Raw genomic sequence first — 21,430 nt, forward strand, 5'->3', positions numbered from 1 at the left:
ATCCCACTGGGCCTCCTGGCCACAAGGCCACACTGCTGGCTCATTGTCACCTTGTGATCCACCAAGACTCCCAGGTCCTTCTCCACAGAGCTGCTCTTTAGTGGGGCAGCCCCAGCCTGTGCTGGTACTTGGGGTTATTCCTCCCCAGGTGCAGGACCCTGCACTTGCCCTTGTAGAACCTCATTTGGATTCTCTCTGTCCACCTCTCCAGCCCACCAAGGTCCAGCTCAAAGGCAGCAGAGCCTTCAGGTGGCCCGCACCACAGCTGCACACTCTGGAGAGAGGCTTTGAATAAAACCCATGCAGGAGCCCAAGGTTCCTCACCCCTCCCCCGATTTATCTTAAAGCTACAGCAGCTATTTCTGGGAATAAGGCATATGATGAGGGTGTAGAGTATCATTCTAAAATCACCCCAAGATAATAGTCCAGCAACGTATCTTCATTGGCTGTTATACTGCATGCATCAAAAAATTGTCTTCAGTGATCTTTAGGAATTTCCTGGACCATGTGTGCTGGGCCATGTTGTCCTGCAAATACCAGGATTATTGAAGTCCCCAGGAAAATCAGGGCCTATGGAGGTAAGGCTATTGCCAGCTGTCCATAGAAAGCCTCATCAACTTCTTCCTGCTCATCAGGTGGCCTACAAGAAAGCACTCACAACAGTATCACCCATATTAGCCTAATTCTTACCCATAAACTGTCAACTCATTTGTCTGCCCCTGAATAGAGCTTCAGTTGAGACAATCACTGCAACAAACCTTTGCCATAGCATTTCAAACTCTGAATGCAAGAGATATATTAATCACCATGTGACCAAATGAAGTAATTGAAATAGGAAGCAGCACACTTTTGTTAGGTCAAATGCAATGCTGCTTGGAACCTGAGCAGAGAAGGCCAAAGGCATCAAGCTGAGGTGACGTACCAGCTCAAAGATCTTCCACTGTAGTAAATTAAGACAACATATGAACCATATTAGCCTAATTCTTACCCATAAACTGTCAACTCATTTGTGTGCCCTTGAATAGAGCTTGATACAATTCAGTTGCTTTCTTACATGAAGAACAACTCTATCACCTTGCCTCTCTGACCTGTCCTTTCTAAAAAATTCACAGCCATGCATGACATCATTCCAGTCATGTGAGCTATTCTGCCATATCTCTGTAATTGCAATGAGGTGATTGCCTTGCAGCTACACATAGATTTCCCGTTCTTGCTTATTCCCCATGCTGCTGTGTGTATACAGGCAACTTCAGAGAGGTAATCAAGCATCCAGGTTCTGTAGATAGAGTGTAACAGGATTCATTGTAGCCATGAACACCCTTGATATCGTTAGCCCTGTGATTCTCATCTTGAGAAGCAGTCAAGGGACATCTGTTGATGCACTGGTTGACATGACCTCGTCCCTAGAAGGAAGCAATAGAATGATCATAGCTACTTTGGACCCTACCCCCCCTGAGTCCTGTATTCTAAAGTCCATCTCACCAAATTGGCCAGCACCCTGCCAAAGATTCTCTTGCCCTTTTTTAAACAGGTGGGTCTCATTCCTCCCTAACAGGCCACAATCATTTAAGCAAAACCCATTGTTATAAAAGCCAAAACCTTGATGGTGGCCAGGAAGCCAGATGTTGACCTGCACATTGTGGCTGCTTCTGGCTGTCCCTGTTACTGTGACCAGGAAGATATATGAGAAGATGATTTGGGCACCAGTGTTTGTCACTTGTCTTGCCAATGCTTTATAGTCTTACTCGATCCTGCCTATTTTTTGGCTTGTGGTATCATTTGTACCCATGTGAGAAAGGAATAGTGGGCCGTGGTCCATGCTCTTGACAAATTGGGCTACCCTCTTGGCAGCATTATGGATCTTAGTCCCTGGTAGGTAGCATTGTCTCTTGTAACTCTCAATTGGGCTGGTAGATGGTGTCTTAGGAACCCTAAGAGAGTCACTCACCACAGTTACTCAGTGTTTCTTCTTACAGTAGTGACTATGTGCTGCTGGTCCAGATGTTTCTTGTTGGACTTGATAATGGACATCTAAAGCCTTTAAAGCATCATATCTGTTTTGGTGTGGATGTTGGAGGATAGAGGTTGGACTTGAGTTCTGTACTTGTGGGTCCCCAGGATCTAAGGTGTCTTACACTCAGTGATGTCCATTGTAGGTGTATGGTTTTGAAGCCATTTCTCTATCTCTGTTTCAGTCCCTTTAACACTGCACAGCCTGTTGCAATTTGTCCACCTTCTGCAGTAGTTCATCAAACTGTGCACATTTCGTGCAGGTACAAGCCTTTTTTCCAGTAGAAGTATCAGTGCATCCATTGCAAGCTACCACCTGTACTCATGTGTCTTTCCTTACCAGTTCCCTCAGTGGATGTATCAGTCGGACTTCTCTGGGGCTGTCTCAGTAGCCACATTTGTTTTGATTCTGAGACAAGTGCCCACCATTATGGCAGAGACCTAGAGCACTTAGCACTTACCTGAGGCATGGACCTACTTGTGGATTGCAGCACCTTCCCTGCTTGCCCTGCTGCACAAATGGCCACACTACATCTTTTTGATGCACCATGTTCTGGTCACTCATGCTCCCTAAAGCTGATTAAATCTCCCACACTGCTCCTCGTAATGCTCACTCCACTCCTGACTGGTTAGTGAGAACTTCTGGGTCCTGACAGGCCTTTGGGCTGCTGTTCAGGCATCCCTGAGTTCAAGAAACCTCTGGACAGCTTGATCTCACCCCTGAAAATCACCCCCAAAACTTTGGTTGCTGCTGCTGCCCTCCTGACTGACAATGGCCATATAGTCCAACTGCCTGTCCACTTCAGTACAAATAAGTTAAAGCATGTTATTATGGGCATTGTTCATATGCTCTGAAACACTGACAGGCTGAGGATGTTGACCACTCCTCTAGGAAACCCATTCTAGTGTTTGACCATTTTCTTGGTAAGGAAATGCTTCCTGATGTCCATTGTGAACCTTCTCTGGCACAATTTTCAGCTATTCTGTGAATTGCATTTCTGGATCCCAGGGACTTGCACACTAATTTGGACTCCTTTGAAAACACCATACAATGGTCTTGATTGGAGAACAGGGTCTTTTGGAATTCTCTAGCTATTTGCGTTCATTTGCCTTAAGATGCTGGCTGCGCATCTAGGACATTGTTGTCATATGTTGTCTTAATTTACTACAGTGGAAGATCTTTGAGCTGGTACGTCACCTCAGCTTGATGCCTTTGGCCTTCTCTGCTCAGGTTCCAAGCAGCATTGCATTTGACCTAACAAAAGTGTGTTGCTTCCTATTTCAATTACTTCATTTGGTCACATGGTGATTAATATATCTCTTGCATTCAGAGTTTGAAATGCTATGGCAAAGGTTTGTTGCAATGATTGTCTCAACTGAATCACTGAGTCTGTGCTTGGTATGACTTATGTTCAGCAGAGTGTAAATTCTAGCCTCTGATCAGATAAGCATTCAGGAAATCTGAGTGTCTGATCCTGTGTCCTTTGCAGTGTCCTCACTCTGTCACACACCTGTATCAAAATACAGTGATGCTGTAGGGCATATTCTTGTTAGAAAAATGTACTTACAGACCATTTCAGTAACTGTCTTTCTTGAGACTACTGCCTTTTAGGTAAGTTTTGACAGGAAACCATATTGGAAACTAGAGATACTTTGACACTAAAAATATCAAGATTATGAAAATGAAGAATGCTTTTTAGTCCCCTATCTGTGTTCAACAGACTATGTGAGTGTGATGGGACTTCAGGGAAATAGTAATTTAAAAGCCAAGGAATTTTCAGAAATTGTTTTTTTGTCCATATCTGTTTTGTGAAAAATTCTCTTACTTTTTAGGAAATGTCAGATGCTTACTCTGTCAGATGTCTTTTATGTAGATAAACGATTGTACTTTCCTTGACCTGGCTACACTTAAATGTATTTAGTTTCTGAAGTTTATGTTGAGGATTGCTCTTAAAACTCTTGGGTTTTGGTAGCCCATGTTCTCTCACTTGAGAAACTCATGCATGAAACAGTTCAAACAAGTATCTCTTTCAAGTATACAGAGACTGAAACTACATTATAAATACCTTTTTCTTTCCTTTATTTTCTATTTTGCAGGTAGAAAAAATAACTGGCCACCTCTCCCTGAGAATTTTCCTGTAGGTCCTTGTTTTTACCAGGATTTTTCAGTAGACATTCCTGTAGAATTCCAGAAGACAGTAAAGATTATGTACTATTTGTGGATGTGTAAGTATTTTCTTTCTAAGAAAAATAACATGCCTATTTAAACTTATTAATATATACCTGCTACTTTGGTTTTTGGAGCATCTGTAATGAAGAATTATTTTAAATCCAGAAGCCAAATACTGAAAAAAAAATTTTATGTTAACTTCTTTTTTAAACGTATTGAATTACATCATAAAAGCTTCCACAGAAGAAAAGGAGGATTATCCTAGGGCAATTTGGTTCTAATTTATTGCAATTGTCTGGTTTAAGTTTCTCCAGTTGTAAAATGAACTTTGACCATTTATTAACTTAGAAATAATTTTACTGGTTTAAAAATCAACTTATATGTTAAGGAATAAATCTCACAACTAATGTTAATAGACTTTTGAGTTCAAGATGTATAATAAACATTTGCTTTAATAGACATAATTTTATATAGTTTAATATAGCTTTAATCTATAGAAAAGGCTTAATATAATTTTACCCTATTTATGAAATAGTGTCAATTAGCTGAAGAATCAGTCCATGTTAAAACTATCCTTTGTAGGCAAAGATTGCTCTACACCATGTTCGTAGGATTAATTTTGCCCTCACTGGGGGGCTGTGTTTTTACTGGAGAAATGCTGGATTGAAGAAATGTGCAGATGCCATTCTTGTTTCTTCTGCCTTGGCCACTGTCATTGATACAAGCCTAATAAATACTCTGACTCTGATGAAATTGCAAGATTTAGAAGCTTTGGTGCCTTTAATATATTTTCAGCCTTCCTAAGAAAATGTGGATTTCAGATGTTTTCTGAACTTTTTTTCATAGTTTAAGATGTAGTTAGGAAATCTCCATAATTTTACATATTACTCTGCTAATGTTATTGCTGTGACTGAGCCATGTAACTGAAACACCTCAAATGAGCAGACAGCATTGAATCAAATCAATTCCATTTCATCATAATCTACAGCTTTCTGTATTCATTGCTAGATCGTTAATCTTCAGATAAGCAACTACAGAGAGTATGACTGGTCACTCTCATAAAATTGACAGATAATTGAGATGTATATGAAATCTAAGGTGAAATACTCAGAATTTTAGGATGGTTATCAATTCTGGCCATTTGCAGGACTGAATTCTGAAAATGCATATGCTTCAAATATGAGGTGAAGTTGGGCAATTAGAATTGGAATATTAATACTCTTCTTAATTTTCCTTTTTATGGCAACAAGTAAAGGAAGAAGCAATATTATATTATTTCAAAATATATAGGAGCTGTGCTTTTATACTGACATGACTGCTGATCTTTTAGGTAGACTGAGGTTTCAACCAAGTCTTCTTGCACTTCTTGTTCTTTAGCTGTAGTGCTGACTTATATGTATTATGCAGGAAGGCAGGAATAGGGCATAGTAAAGGAAAAGAAAGACAAAATCTATTTCACGGTTAAAAAAGAAAGATAAAAAAGATTGGGTAGAGAACCCCATCCCTTAGGGTTGGCTGTTGAATTGGCTCTTTTCGTTCCTGGGATTGCATCTATGTGCTTTGGCTAATTTCTCATTGACTGTTTATTCTCTGAGGAGGTACTTATTCCCATAGTAGACCTGCTTCTGCTTGCCTTTTTTTTTTTTTCCTCTTCCAGAACTTCCTATATCTTGTAAGGTCTAGGGGTTCTGTGAACATAATCACATTTGGATAAATCTAGTACTGCATTCTCAGCATTTTATAAAGTAGGTCCTTTTGCTTTCTAGTACCCCTGGAAACAAACTTACTAGTTTAGTTTTCTGTTTTTCCACAGTTAGCATTAATTTGATATCATCATTCTTGGTTTTTATATCTCTGAGGAAGCTTCTTTACCTGTTTAAGATCCATATGCTGTTCCTTTCATAAGAAGACAACTCTTTTTGTATCCCTATTTCATTAACTCATCCCTCTTTTCTCTTTTTATATCAGAAGTCAGAGTTTTCTAATACTTTGATGTGTTTTATCTTTGCACATTTTTTCCCCAGGGGAGAGATTTTTTTTTTAACAGTCTGAGTGCTCACATGTTTTTGTGAACTATAACAATCAATTAACAATGACTTTTCACAGTTGCCATTGGAGCTTTACTATTCTATCTTGGCATTTTGGCCATTGGCACTTTATGGGCTTGCACATGAAAATGAGAGTTTTCCTAGCTCATTAGCACTGAGCAGTGATGTTTAGATCTTTTTGTGCTATTACTGTGTCCAGTGTCAAGTACAATGTCTCTTGACTTGTGCTAACAGTCAAAAAACAGGCTCAAATGCATGTTTTCAAGCTACTTTCCCCACAGGCTGCTAGCATGTGCTAAATAAACACCACTTTGATTTTCAAAGAATATTTCTTATTTGAAGTTACAAACAGAAGAGATTCTGGTGGAAGAATAATACCCTGAAGTGCCAACTTTTTTTCTTTTTCTGTTCAGGAGAGTTTCATCTCATCCCCTGTCTGAAGATATGATAGATTGTGAATATATATATATATATATATATATATATATATGTGCGTGTGTGTGTGTGTGCATGTGTCTGTCTGTGTGTCTGTCTGTGTCTGTCTGTGTCTGTGTAGATGCTTGTTCTGCCTGTCCCTGAGAACCTCCAATGATAGACACTTCACAAACTCCCTCCAAGCCTGTTGCTGCGTATTAGAATTAGAATGCGTTGCTGTCTCTTAGAATTAGAAGATGTTTCTTGGTATATTAATTTAATTCTCCCCTCCCATGTTTGATCTTTTGTGTTCTATCTACTGTTGCTATGGAAAATGCATTTATCCCTATTAGTCATCTTCTTTTGCCTTACTTAGCATATTTCACTCAGCCTTTCCTTGTGGGTGATGTTTTCTCGAGGTTTGACTGGTTGCTGTCATACAAATTCACTGTTAGTCCACTCCATATTATTATGTCTTTTTTAGTGTGTAGCATCAGGAGATTTTTCTTCACATTTTAGATAGCACATGTTTATGTGCTGATGCAAGACTGTTTAATGCTTATGTTATCTGTTTTAGAATCTATTTTTGCCCTATGGAAGATCTTCCTCTTTTTTTGTAAGGCATGTAGCACCTCTCTCCCAAGCAAGCAGAACAGACTAGGAACAAAAGCCTAAACAACATCTGAAGCTACTTGGTGCTCCAAGGTTATGTGTGATCAAACTTCACTAGCCCAGTCCTCACTTGTGAGTTGCCTTATGGCTTCAAAACTCTCCATTCTATAGGCATCCCATTTGCCTTTAGGCAGTTCCAATCCAGGGTGACAGTCATGTGTCCTAATGTGGACTTAGATTTCCTGAAAATATAATCAATGAAACATTACTGAAATTAAACTTAGTACAAAAATTTGTTTTCATACAGTCTCAAATGGAATAGCAAAATCATCTCAATAATGTACATGCCACATATCTTTAGTACAACTTGTGATCTTTATCTACAACTCACTTTCAGACATTTATAGATGATAAAGTATAGTTAATTAAGACAAGGAATATATCTAAAGGAGAATTCTTCTGTTCAGGGAAGTTTATACCAAAAAAAGAAGTAAAGTAATAATGCATTTTCCCATTGTTGACTCTTATTCTGGCATGAATACCTTTTTTTTCAACTTCAGCTGCTTCCACACACAAACTAAGAGAAGGTTTTCTTTGATCACATAGAGTATTCTATTATTATAGCTGTGAGGTTATCATACAGAAATTGCATGTTGCAGACTTCTGAGAAAGCCCTAGATGATTTCAGCCTCCAGGTGGTCATTATTTTTTAATAGTTTGTATTATGGTTTAATTTGCTGAGGCAAGTAGGTGGAAGGTACTTTATAACTGTTACCCTGAACCTACAAACATATGTGTGTTCATATAAGAGTTTAAGCTTGCCTTCATCCCTTAATGAAGGTGTTGGCTCAAAGGATAAATGATTCTCTGTATCTTCCAGCAAGCAGGCAGAGTGAAAGGCAAGCACAGTGAAGTGAGAATTGTCAGTCAGGTCTGCTGTCTTCCTCTACATCTTGCTAATACTTGTTTTGTACAGCTGAGACTCTGTTACAGTAGTGAAGCAGACCCCTGTGTTGCTGGTTTTAGTATCAGTAGTTGGTGTGATGCTTCACTCTTTTCTGCACTAATGGTACTCCTTTAAAACTTGTCCTCTTACCATAACTGCAGTTATTAAAAGAAAATAATTTTGGAAAGTTCGGGCTCCACCAGAATTTGACTGTTTCTAGTAACATAGGGGTCTCCATGTGTTCCAGTATTGAGTAGAAAAAGAGAAAATGCCCCTTTCTTGTACTTACCAAAGGAAGGCAGGAACTGGGGTTTGTATAGTTTCTTTTGCTTTATGAGGCATAAACACACAAATTTGGAAAGGAGTTGTTTTGCCAACCTCTTGAGGCAGTGCTAAGATATGTAGGTGTAATAATTGCCTTTTATTTTAAAGAAGAAAGTGTTTTGATTCTGACAACTCTTACAGGAAAATATGATTTATCTGAGGAAATGTTTTCAGTTTCATCAGTCTTCCATGCAATGATCTGTGCATCTTGCTTTTAAGAGGTTTTTCCCACTGTGTTGATTTAAAGCTCAAGTCATAATTAAGACAGCAACAAAGAGTTTCAGGATTCTGTTTTTCAGAGTCATTAGTATCTTGCCTGTTCTGTTAACCTTGCTATCCAGTAGAACGACTAAAATGTTGCTCTGAACTTGAATAAAATAAAAATAATTGCTGTCAGGAGCAGTTTGTGCAGTTATAAATATCCTACTTTATCCTGATCCACAAGGAAAGAAATTGATGTTCATCTTCGAAGTCTAGCAGAACTAACTTCTGTGCCAGATAGTATGAAGGTAGTAGTTGTAATGTTTCTTAATATTACTTTATTCTGTTCTAAGAAGTAAACTTAATTGAAATAAAATGTGAAGTCATAATTCAAATGCATTTTCTTTAGTAGAAATTGAATAGTTAATGTGTACCAAGGTCTGCCAATGAGAAAATTATAGTATTGAGCTAACCACAGACCACCAAAAAGGCAGATGTTCTAAGAAAGACCAGTGTTCTAAGAAATATTTGAATATACAAAATACTTAAAACATCTAGAACAGCTTCTTGCAGACTATGTTTTACTGAGGAGCATTCTTAGTAAGTGGATTTTTTTTTTATTATATGGAAGACAAAGAGCTTTCTGTTGTAAGATTATTTAGGAAATTTTTGTTTTCAAATTTGAATGTGTACAATGCCTATTTTGTGATGCACTTTTTGTAATTTTTAAGCTTTCTCTCAAAAATATTTAGTGATCTCATAAATATTTCTATTAAGTTATTACTGTAGAAAAAACCAATTATTGCAGCTGTAGAAACCTTTTATTTCTTAATTTAATGTTTGAAAGTGTTTTAGTTTTATGACAAGATATTATCCATTGCCAAGTAGCTAGTGGTACTTGAATTTTCCTGTTGAGTGCTCTCACTTTTGAATACAGGGTTTACCTAAATTTAGAAAACAATAAAAATCAATTTATTACAGAAGGCCTTGAGAGGGTATTGGTATTGTCAGCATGCTGATGTTTTTTTTAAAATGCTGTTTTGTTTAAATGTTTAAAATGTTTAAAAGTTCGAGTATAACTTTAACAGTTGTAATAATTTATTGTTTAAACATAACTTAATTAAGACTATTTTGCTTTTGCTTCTACAGTCCATACAGTGACACTGTTTCTTAATATCTTTGGATGTTTGGCCTGGTTTTACGTTGATGCTACACGAGGGGTTGATTTTGGATTGAGTATTCTCTGGTTCTTGCTTTTTACCCCTTGTTCTTTTGTCTGCTGGTACAGACCACTTTATGGAGCATTCAGGTAACAACTTCAGCTTGACTTAAGATATTTAAAAACTTGTCAAAATGCATTAACATTCCAGAATTTGCTTGATTATCATGATGATAATACTTTAAAGTGCTTTCATTAGAAATAAAGAGTATGTTTGCTATTAATTCAGTTGTTGAATTTGAAAAACATATGCCAGTAGTTAATAATATCATGGAATGTCCTTTAAAATATTTACTGTTTTTACCACAGACAAAATATTTGTCAGAAATCCTTAACTTCGTTGCAGTTAATAAGTTAATAAGAATGTTGCAAAGAACATTCTCTCTCATTAAATCTGTTTCTACACACCAAGAATTTGAGCAGATTAGTAGCCAATAGTATCTTAATTTTTTTGCTTCCTGAATGAACTTCATTAATAACTACTCTTAAAATCTTGTAATTTTAAGTGATAGACACCTACAGTATGTGTAATTGAAATAGCCTGAGATTCTTAAGAATTAGTAGAGCAGACTAGTGTTTTTCCTAGTCTTAGCAATCTTTGCAAACCTCAGAGACATAAAGTGTGTGATTAAGAATAGAATGGTGTGTTTGCATGCAAAATGAAATATTTTCTTATTGAAGATCAGCATGTAGAGATTTCAACTCCTGAAGCTTTGGTGTTTTTTTTTTTTTGTTTTTTTTTTTTTTTTTTTTGTTTTTTTTTTTTTTTTTTTTGTTTTTTTTTTTTACAGTGAAGTGATTCAGGATGTTCTCAGTTAAAATACCCTTATTTTTGCATTAAAGGACTGATGGCCAGAAGTTGCAATTAACTGTAACACTGTAACACTTAGAGTCCAGGAAGTGTTTCTTTTTGCTAACCAAGGAGGTATTGCTACACCCGCAAATCTTCGAGGAATCATATAGTTTAACTTGCATTTCTTGTCTAGTAAATCCATAGCTTTTCTTAGAGAAAATTGGTTGGTTGAGGAAGGAAAACTCTACTTACATATTCAACTTTCAGTCAGTTGCTCATCTGAAAATGAAATAGTTATTGAACTGAACTGGTTGTATAGAAATTACAAACTCCCTTCTGTAGGAAGAGCTGTTAAGGACAAAATCTGGTTTTGTCACTTAACTAAATGATTTCTACTTTCTTAAGAACTCTAGTAGGAAGCATATCATACGGTCAATAGTTTTGACAGTAGTAAGTAGTAAGTTGACTCTTTGTTGTAATTTTTCCTGTACATTTATATTTGACTGGTTTTTGTTTTATTTTCAGTCTTTGTAAGGCTGGCATTTTAGTAATTTAATCAGGAAATGCATTTTGTACATTTTACTTCAAAATAACAGCTGCTTCAGTATTATGGTGTGCCATGTGTTTCAGTAATTCCATATGAGATCTTACTTCTTTTCACAAGTTAAATATTGTCTTCCTGTCTTGCTATCACTCTGAACTTCACTCTGAAAGTGGAGCAGAATACAAACTTAAATGGTTAGTTGAAGGGCCCTGCTCTGAGCTGAACAGAACTATTCTCACCTTTCTTAGAGATGCAGGTGGCAAAATCACCATCTTAAAGAAGAAAGAGCAGCTCTTGTAAATAAACACTCTAAAAAACCACAGAATTGCTGATACTTCAGGTCACTTCATAAATGAAAGTACTTTTTGTGTACTGAATACAGTAAAAAGTTAGATTGGTACTACAGAATATGAATAAAAATAATGAATTTTCTGGCTGCTTTAATCTTTTTCCTCCCCACCTCTTTCAGGAGTGACAGTTCATTCAGGTTCTTTGTGTTCTTCTTTGTATATATCTGTCAGTTTGCTGTACATGTACTTCAAGCTGCAGGATTTCAAAGATGGGGAAACTGGTGAGTACTCTGTTTGCCATAGTATTGTACTGTCTGTAAGACAAACACTCTTACTTGGAGTAACAACTGCAATATAATCTTGTGTTTTCAAAGGAATAATCTTGGGTTCACTTGAATGTTACATTTAACTCTCAAAGCATTTTGGAGTCCTCTTGACTAGGAGAAGTGCATGAAATGTATCCAAAGAATACAACAGAATGTGTATACGAATGTATCCAACAGAATACTTCTGTTACTAGGCTGGTCAAAATTTTATCCTTCAATTTAAACCACTTTGAACTTACTCTTTCATACACTACCTCCTCTATTTTGGTGGTACACGGAGTTATTACTTGTTCTGTATTTAAGGTAAAGGAAAGCAAAAATTTACATATCAATAATATATTGATTGCATATTCTTTGTATTATTAGGTATTTCTAATTATATTACTATACTTTCTACTTATTGAGAAATGTATGGCTAAAATTTGTAGAACGACTTAACAAGGCATTTGGGTGAATATAGTGGTATATCTTGGATAATATTTGAAAAGTGCATTTGTTTGAGTCACATCCATATTCTGTAATGAGCTGATCTTTCTTTTAAATGTTTGCAAATATATAAGCTTTTACATGAAGCTTGTATGTATATTATCTTTTATTTGAGTCTTTGAGGTCTAATATTTAGATTTTACAAGGAGAAACTATGTGGAATCAGTCACTGTCCTTGAAATAAAGGAATTAATTAAAAGCAAGGTTGTAGTAGCCAGCTGGTAACATGAAGAGTCATGAGTGGCAGTGCTGTAGTTGGGTCATGACACTTCCCTCTATCAGTGCTTTTTGCTGCAAATATCTGCAAGGCAGACAAAACAGTATTGCTTTAGAATAGTTATGTAAGGAAAGATCCTGCTTTAATATTTTTTCTTTGGAATCCTCTATTGCGTATTCATCCAAGTCTTGGAAGTGTGCTTTTAAGCATACTTGGGGAAGGAGTATTGAAAGTAGCCAGATCATCAGAAAATTCTAATTACAGTTCAGATTTTGGGCTTTTGTGGTATATTACAGTGGCATACAGCGGATATCAAAGTAGTGTGAAGCAGGTAGGGGAAAGTTTTAAGGTTTGGATTTACATAATTTTTTGCTGTTGGTTTTTTTTTTTTTTATAATGTGGAAAAATCTTATTCATCTTAATGCATGGGTTTTGTTCATAAGGCAACCTGCTTTTTTAGTTTTCAGGTCTGAAACTGTTGGTATCTGTTGGGGTTTCAATTTTGAACTATGGGGAAATGCTTGAAGTAGATACTTATATAGCAATTTTTTTTCTACTGGTTCATCTGATGCTGTCTACTTAAAAAAAATTGTATTAACATAGTTGAGAAAGCATCATGGTGTGGATACAATTAAATGAATCTTCACATAGAAGCTGTGTATGTGTGGTAGTCTCCTGTTCTGTATTTATAGAAGTTAGAAACTATCTTTTTGGGGATATTTTCTCACCTGTGAATTCATGTAGTCTTGAATCAATCTGAAATGACAGTATAACAAAAAAACCTCAAGACGTTGAGAAGCAGCTCTCTAATTTTGCCGTGATTTTGCTCAAGGAGAATAATATTTACAATGATTTTTCATACAGTTTCACTTCATTTTCTGTGAAAAAATGGAAATGAAACTTTAAAAGCATATCATAGAACCAGAATATGCTTATGTAGGATTCCCATGATTTTTATTCAAAAATACTCAAAATGGTTCAGAACCAGGAGGTTATGAAGTTTTCTTTGGTGAGGGTATCTTTGATTAAATGGTTCATGTGCTGTACTAGTAAAACTTGTTATTTTTCCTTCCTTCAGTGGGTGGATTTCATCTCTTACTGGACTTAATAAGAGTATTCCTGTTGGCATTATGATGATAATCATAGCTGCACTTTTCACAGCATCTGCTGTTATCTCACTAGTTATGTTTAAAAAGGTAAGTTACATATTATTCCCCTCTTGTTTCCTATGTTTGATTTGGCTTTTGCTTTCTGTCCTGAGAGAGGTATTCTTTCATAAAGCAGTGGGGATTAAATTACATTTTTCAAGGTGAGCCTTGCCTATTAACATTTGTACAGTTTTGTTTATACTGTTGTGGAGTTACAAAATGCTGTTTGTACGATGCAGGTATTTTCTGCAGATGGGGAAGGATAGCTCTGAATTAGAGAACCTGAGAGGTAATCTGACCACAAAGGAGTAGGTGAAAACACTGGACACTGTGATTGTAGCTGTAGATGCCAGGTTGTCCATCAGGCGCAGAGAAGTGTGACTGAAATGATTGCTATGTTACAGCTCTTACCAAAATCATTACCATTAAAATCAATAGAAGACAGAGATGCTCAGCATATCAGAAAAGGATCTCTGTTTTTTAATATTTTATTGCCAGCTAATGATGCAGGAGAATGAAAACTCAAGGAAATAAACTTTCTCTATGGTTACTTCCAGTGAATTTCCATCCAGAAGATCTAAGTATAGATACTGATGCTCTACTAAGTCATTGAGATAAATGTAACTGAGAATTCTGATGATGATGTGCTGGCTGGATTCCAGTAATTCAACCTCAGTTACAGTTAGGTTTAAAGATTTTACACATACACAAATTCTTTTGACCTGTTCACAGTCAAACTAGAAATTATAAGTGTGTGTGCCTGGAGATGTCCTTTCTTGTCTTCTGTAGAAATACTCTATAGATGAGAAGAAACAAGCAAGAAAAAAGTATGGTGGAATATGTTTTTACAATTTTCTTACTGTATGCATCCAGATTCTTTCCAAAAATCTGCATATTCATATATGACTCAGTTTATCTTTATGGATGAGAAATAGTCACATTTATAACAGAGAAAAAAGTTATGTTAATTTTCCTGCTACGCTGGAATGAAAATGTCTTCATAGTATTATTTGACAACCTTTCAACCTCTTTGTGACTTAACTGAGTCACAAACAGCATTTGAATTTTAATACTCAGATAATTGAAAGTTAATCAGGATATTTTGTCTGGTTTTTTGGTTTTTATTTTGTCGTATGCCATATTGTTAAGAGTGTTTGAAAGTCATATTGTTCATTCCTCTGGTTATTATGCAGAGCTATTGGTCATCACACTAGTTCTGCAAATGTGTAACTGTGTCATTAGGATATTTTGAAACTTTTAATATTCAGTCAGAGTGTAGCTTACTCTTGTAACCAGTCAGAGTAACTGAAATGTGTCTAAATATTGTTGTAGAAAAAAACTCAACAAATATACATCACACATTAGAGCGAACACGATGAGACCCCTCTGAACTTACAGATAATTAGAGGTATCCCCCACAGTCAAACTGTGTGTGCAAAAGGACAATGAAAAATTCAAAAGTTTGTGGGAAAAAACTCCATGTTCTTATTTCTGGATTCACTCAAACACATGAACAAATCACATTTCCCAGCCTCACAGCTCTGCTTTGCATTGAGACTTTGCTGTTGGTCTACCAAGAAATGGGAAGCGCGGCGCCATTTTCTCAGTGCTTTTCCCCTCTGTAGGTGCACGGGCTGTACCGCACAACTGGCGCGAGCTTTGAGAAAGCGCAGCAGGAGTTTGCCACTGGAGTGATGTCCAACAAAACTGTACAAACTGCTGCGGCCAACGCTGCCTCAACAGCAGCCACCAGTGCAGCACAGAATGCCTTCAAGGGTAACCGGATGTAGAGAAACAAAGTCACCTCAGTTCTCTTCAGCTGTCCTTTATTTTCCAGTCACTTACTATATTCCCTAAATGCCTAGATCAAAATTCACACAGCATGTTTGTTTCTTCTGCAGGTGTGCATGGGTCAAATGGGAAACGGTTGGTTTATTTTATTATAAATTTATTTATTTTAAGAAGAAAACCATTTTTTCCCCTTCTTTAACATGTTGAATTCTGCAATGTAAAGCTTTACATATTTTATGGAGGATAAATAATTTCAAGAATTTGCCTGAGAATGAACTCTGGTATATAATGATCAAATCAATGTAGTAAGAATCTTGAACGCTTTTTAGCAATTCACTCCAGTATTTTTTTTTAAGTTCAGGATAGCAGTTTGGATTATTTATTTTTCTTTGCAAAACCTGATTTCCATATTTCTACTATAAGAAGTGGGGTAATACGTGGTCAGTAAGAAGTGACTGAGAGATATAGTTACGTTTGACTACTGTTTTTGCACTTTCAGCAGCTGCGGGGGGTCAAATACAAGTACAGTAGAGAGTATAAATTCTTTTCTTGTTTGGTTTTGTTTTCTTTTTATTAGGTAGGTCTTTTGATATAAACCTGTAAGTTTGCATGAATACTGTTGAGTTACCTGATCTTGTTTAAGTAGTGTTTTGGTCCATAATTTACCTGCACCACTTTATAGCATTTGTTTGTATGTATTTCCATGGAGTATTCTCTACCTGTGAGAAATTACTATGTGGCATAAACATTCTCTGTAATAGAATAGTTCAGTTTAAGGAAGTTAACTGATGATTTAAATCACAGAGCTAAATGATTACATATTTGCTACTTTTAACTTCAGTATTCACATATCCCCTGTCCCCCTTCTATGTGCAGTGGTATTTTTGTTTTATTTGGGATTTTTTTGGTTAGTTTTGTTTGTTTTTTTTTTCAAGTATAGATTTATATTTAACAGTGGTACTAAATCTCTAGCCTGGACAGTCACTCTGTTTACTGCCTGTCCAAAACACTATATATACAGTATTTAATTTTCTAACTGGAATATTGTCTAAAACCAGGCTTTTGAAGCAATGGCATTTAACAGATACTTGAATGAATTTTAATATTAACTCAGCCATCTCTGTGATGTGGTTTAAGCTATAGGAAAAAAGCTTTTAAACTATTTTGATTTGGCAAAGTGAGAGATGTTTATCTTTAATAAAGTTAAATTTTAACTCATTGAATTGGAGGCTTAAGAGGTTGGATTGATGCTGTGAGACTAACAATCCATAATGGTACATACCATCACAATATTCTAGAATATAATATTGTCAGAACTTGGTATAGTATGAGTTTCTCTGCTTTGAAGACCTTACATTTTTGGATTGCCTCATGAGACTTACATACAATACTTAGACAGTTTTTCAAACTCTTCCAGAAAATGGAAAGATGACTTCCCACAACCTGTGTAAGTACACACCATGGCTGAAATTAATTCAGCTCTTAAGGTGAATCATAACAAAGCATAAAGCTCTGAGGCCTCTCTACGTTCTGAAAGTGGACTGAATTTCAATACACCGTATTCTGTTTCGATACACTCTACTCATAATAACAGAAGCTCATTTAAAAACATACTCCCCTAGCTTAATTCTTGAACCAGTAATATACTGTTAGCATGTTTCTCCTATTAGTCTCCTTTAATTTACTAATTCCTTTAAACCGCACTTGAATTTGAAAAAAGTCATAGTTTCACCTATGCTGAAGTTCATATTAATGAATATACTTGCTTAAATATTCTATCTAACAAGGCTGTTAAAATGTCATAATAGTGGACATGCTAACATTTAACTTAAATTTGCGTGGAATGTTTTTAAAGCTTTCCAGATGAAAGTCACTGTTCTCTGCTGAGACTGGGGGACCATCATTCTAGAAGCTATATATCAAGATTGTTCTTTTCATATTTTAAACTTAACTTGAGGGTTGTATCTAGGAACTCTGCTATGGATTACTTTTAAATCTAAATTTAGGGAATTCTTTTGGTAGCTCTTGGATTGGAATCCTAGGGACATCATCCTTTCAATTTAACTGAAGTTGAAGATTACATAATAGCATAGATTACTGTAAAAAAACACCAAACACATTAGGAATAAAACCTGAATTTGACAGGTAGATTTTTTTCTCAAGTGTTTGAAGGTTCTTTGAGAAAACATATGTAGTGTTCTGTGTATAAGAATTGTTGATTTGTAATATCATGGGTTGAATGTACAGATTTAAGCCTTCTGAGTGAAATTCAGGGTTGTGTCACATGTGAATTCCTTAAACCAGAAATCTGTGACACTTTGCAGCCCAAAAGGGAGGGAAAAGTTTGTTTAACTTTGACAACAGAAGGCTGAAATTTGTTAAAAATATTTTGTACCTAACAAAAATTAGATTTTATGATCTCTTATTAATCAGAGTATGGCGCCCACTTGAGTTGTCTTTTTGTAGTATTGTGACAAACAGAGTACAAGGTATGAAGTTTAAACACTGGAATGTCAGTAGTCTTTGATTTGTAAGTTAGGAGTTGTTTTTATTTATCTGAAGATGTTTGTATATTTTGTAAATTACTAACAATGTTCTGCCATCCTGGTGAATGTCCCTGTTCCATATAAATGCACTTCTTCTGTCCCTCTGTTGCATGTCTGGGTAGTTCAGAAGTTTTGTATATTTAATGTATTATCACAGTGTCATAGAATAAAAAAAGACTTTTTTCCTAGGTGTTCGCTCTGTATAGTTTTGACCAATAATGGGGATTTTTCTTCTAAAAGTCAGGGTGATGTGCAGGGACGATGATCTATGTAAAAGTCTGACTTGCTTTTTATAATTCTGTATATAGATGCTGTATTTCTCCTGAAATGGTGAAGCAAAATGTCCACTATCAATAAATCTGGTTAAAGAGAATTAGTCTACTCAACTGTTACGAAGAAAATTCTTAAAATACATGCAGCTTACCTTCTTGTGCTGTAAACTCACAAGGATTAAAATTAAACATGCTCTGTCATGACTGAATGGAATTCTACAGGTGTTAAGTGACTCTTAAAACATTATTGAAAGTAAAATGAAGTTGCTGAAAAAAGCTTTGCTTTGGTAGTATTTATTTTCCTAATTTCTGCCAGTGAATCAACATTTCTGTGTCACTGCTGTCCTGCTTTTTTCTTTCTTTTTTTTTTAGGTCACTAGCACAATCTGTTGATTTTTTTTTATGTAATGTCAGTTGCAGCACCTGCTCTCTTGTACTCAGTTTTACTACTGGGTTTCCTCTGAAGGGCTGAATGACTTCATATAGATGACTGTGATGTAGGTAAGTTTGCAAATGCATAATGCATATTCATGCAGTGATACAGTGAACAGTGCTCTGAGGTGCAGTCAGGATTATTTTGGGAGCTGGCAGACGTATTTTCGAAGACTCTTTCACATGCGTGCGTCAATCAGCACTGAAATCTTCATCCACTTGATCTTTGTAATTTACAGATCTAGGATGGCAGTGAAGGAAGAGGTTTTGTACTTTCTTGTAAATGTAAGCATGGTTGTGCCATATGATCCAGTCATGTTTTATGTTTAGAATTATTACACAATTCTAGTGCTTTTCATGGGACATAATTACTCTGGTTTTCTTAGTTATTTTCCTCAAGAAGTTGTAAGCATGGAGTTGGAAAAGCATGCATACATTGAGAGAAAAGCATGGGTTAAGAGAGCTGCAATTAAAAATCCTCAGTGATACTTCTGGGAAGATATTTCTGCCAAGGAAAAGGCACACACCTAGAACATTCTGGTTATTAATCCATAGTATGGCACATTAGGTCAGATAATTAATTAGGTTTGATTCCGTTACATTAAAACATGTGCGAATTAGTTTTTACTTTTTTTTTTTTTTACAAATTAATGTCTGCAAGTAGCTTTTATTTTCATTATTAGAAAAATCAGGAAGATTTACAAAGGCAGTAGTGCAGATCTAGCTCAGCAGCAAAAGTGAGTGAAACTTTATACAAGGATTAAATTAGATACAGTGTCACATGGTTCTGAGGGGAAAATAAAAAAGGCATTGATAAGGATGTGTAACTTGTGGCTCATGATGCCATACATTTTGTTCTGGAAAGAAAAATTAATTTTCCAGCAGTTCAATGGAAGTATATACAGCTCAACTAAAATAATGCTTTTTGTTGGATGAAAGTGATTACACTGAACAGTTGTGGTTTCAATACAGTCTCTCAATACACTTGGAACTTCCTGTTGACTAAGTAATGAGTGTATGTGTGTATATATATAAAAATAAGCATACTGTCCTGCTTTTGGTGAGTGCTCCTTCATATTCCTGTTACATTACATTCAGATGTGAAGGAAAATACTTCAATACAGAAGAGCTGCTCTTCACAGCACTGAGAATACCAGGTTTTACTTCTTTATATCCATGATTTAAGAAGGGAAACCTCCAGCTGGAGAGATGGCAAGTATTTGGGACTGATTTTTATTAATAAAGTGTGAGGCTGTATTAGTAAAAACAGGGCTGGTGCAGGCCTGGAAGACAGGCTGGCCTCAGTTACTTTTGGCCCTGAACTCAGCTTTTCTGCTCTGTGGCCCTGTACAGCTGGAGCTGGGTCGGCAACACTGGCTGGAGCCCAGACCACTGTACAGCACAGCTGCCTCCGACCACTGGTGCCTCTGTGGCATCAGCTGCTCTGCCACTGCTCCAGCTGACAATGCTGCTAGTAGATTTTATCATGTTTATAGCCTAATTAAACAATTGTGTACGTCTGAGCTGTTGTCATTGCACACATGCCAAAGCACTGTTTTTCAGTGCAGAAGTGATGTCTTTGCTGTGCCTGTATTATTTTAGAAGAATGTCATGATGTTCCTTTTAGAGGAGTGCATGATGTTTTGAAAGAAAAAATGCATATCCTGGATTGGGCAGTGGGGTGACACTTTTTGTCCAAGGTAAAAGAACAACCGGAAGTAGTCAGAATACAGAATCACAGAATCAATTAGGATGGAAAAGACCTAAACACTCCTGAGATCACTGACTCCAGCCTAAGACCCATGTGATTAAATTTGGCATTCTTTCTCTTTTACCTTGGTCAGACCAAGTTACTGAGTGATACCTTAAGCCAGTTACAGATATTGATTCCTACGCTCTCAGAATTTCACTGATATGAAGATATTCCAAATAAAAGGCATTTGTTTGAAAACAAGCCTTCAGTGAATCGCAGAACAAGACAATAGCTTTATTTTCATGTCACTCTAACACTGATAATAGACATCCACTTTGTGACTGCTCCACTATTCTAAACCCAGCAAGTTACAAGAATATGGAAATGAGTAACAACAATACACACAATTGGAGACTCAAACTCTGTGCTACTGGCAACTCCATTAACTTTACTGAAAAAAGAAGGTAATATTTTTAGCTGTTCAAATCAGTACCTCATAATTTCTTTAAGCAATGTTTTATATTTGGAGAATAAGTGGTCTATCTATACCTGTTTTGAAATTCATAAATTGATGGTGGTAGTGGTGCATTCAGTGGCATCTGTCCCCTAACTTCTGGACTGTAGGTTTCTAGATGTTCCAAGCTGTAACTAAAAGCTAGTTATCTGAAGTTTAGGAACTGTCAGAAGTGTAATTAAACTATACATGAATAATTATATATAAATTCAATAGAAGTGGACCATTGTCCACATTGTCAGTGACATGCTGACTTTTCTTTAAATTACTGAAAGCCTTGTTCCTGGTTCTGCTATAGACTAGCTTTTTCTCTAGTGTTTGTCATGTCACAGCTGAAAGCTAAAACACACTGTGGCAAACACCATTAAACACCATTTTTAAAATCTGTGTATGATGAAGCAATATTTGTTTTACAATTGTTAATATCCTTTTTC

General features: G+C 36.1%; 1 protein-coding gene across 2 annotated transcripts in view; it reads left to right on the top strand.

Moving 5' to 3' along the window:
* SCAMP1 (secretory carrier membrane protein 1) overlaps positions 1 to 18,633 on the top strand; it is a 43,278-nt gene extending 24,645 nt beyond the window's left edge. The window contains exons 5-10 of one of the 2 annotated variants that reach the window (XM_053931954.1): positions 4,108 to 4,236; positions 9,875 to 10,034; positions 11,751 to 11,852; positions 13,679 to 13,796; positions 15,374 to 15,524; positions 15,650 to 18,633. In XM_053931954.1, the coding sequence (XP_053787929.1) occupies positions 4,108 to 4,236; positions 9,875 to 10,034; positions 11,751 to 11,852; positions 13,679 to 13,796; positions 15,374 to 15,524; positions 15,650 to 15,738 (749 nt within the window). In that variant the 3' untranslated portion in view covers positions 15,739 to 18,633. Of the gene's footprint in view, positions 1 to 4,107; positions 4,237 to 9,874; positions 10,035 to 11,750; positions 11,853 to 13,678; positions 13,797 to 15,373 lie in introns of both variants that reach the window. The other variant, XM_053931955.1, reaches the window with a different exon arrangement.
* The last annotated feature ends 2,797 nt before the right edge of the window (positions 18,634 to 21,430 follow it).

This window comes from Vidua chalybeata, chromosome Z (genome assembly GCF_026979565.1).
Source record: "Vidua chalybeata isolate OUT-0048 chromosome Z, bVidCha1 merged haplotype, whole genome shotgun sequence".
NCBI classification, from domain to species: Eukaryota; Metazoa; Chordata; class Aves; order Passeriformes; family Viduidae; genus Vidua; species Vidua chalybeata.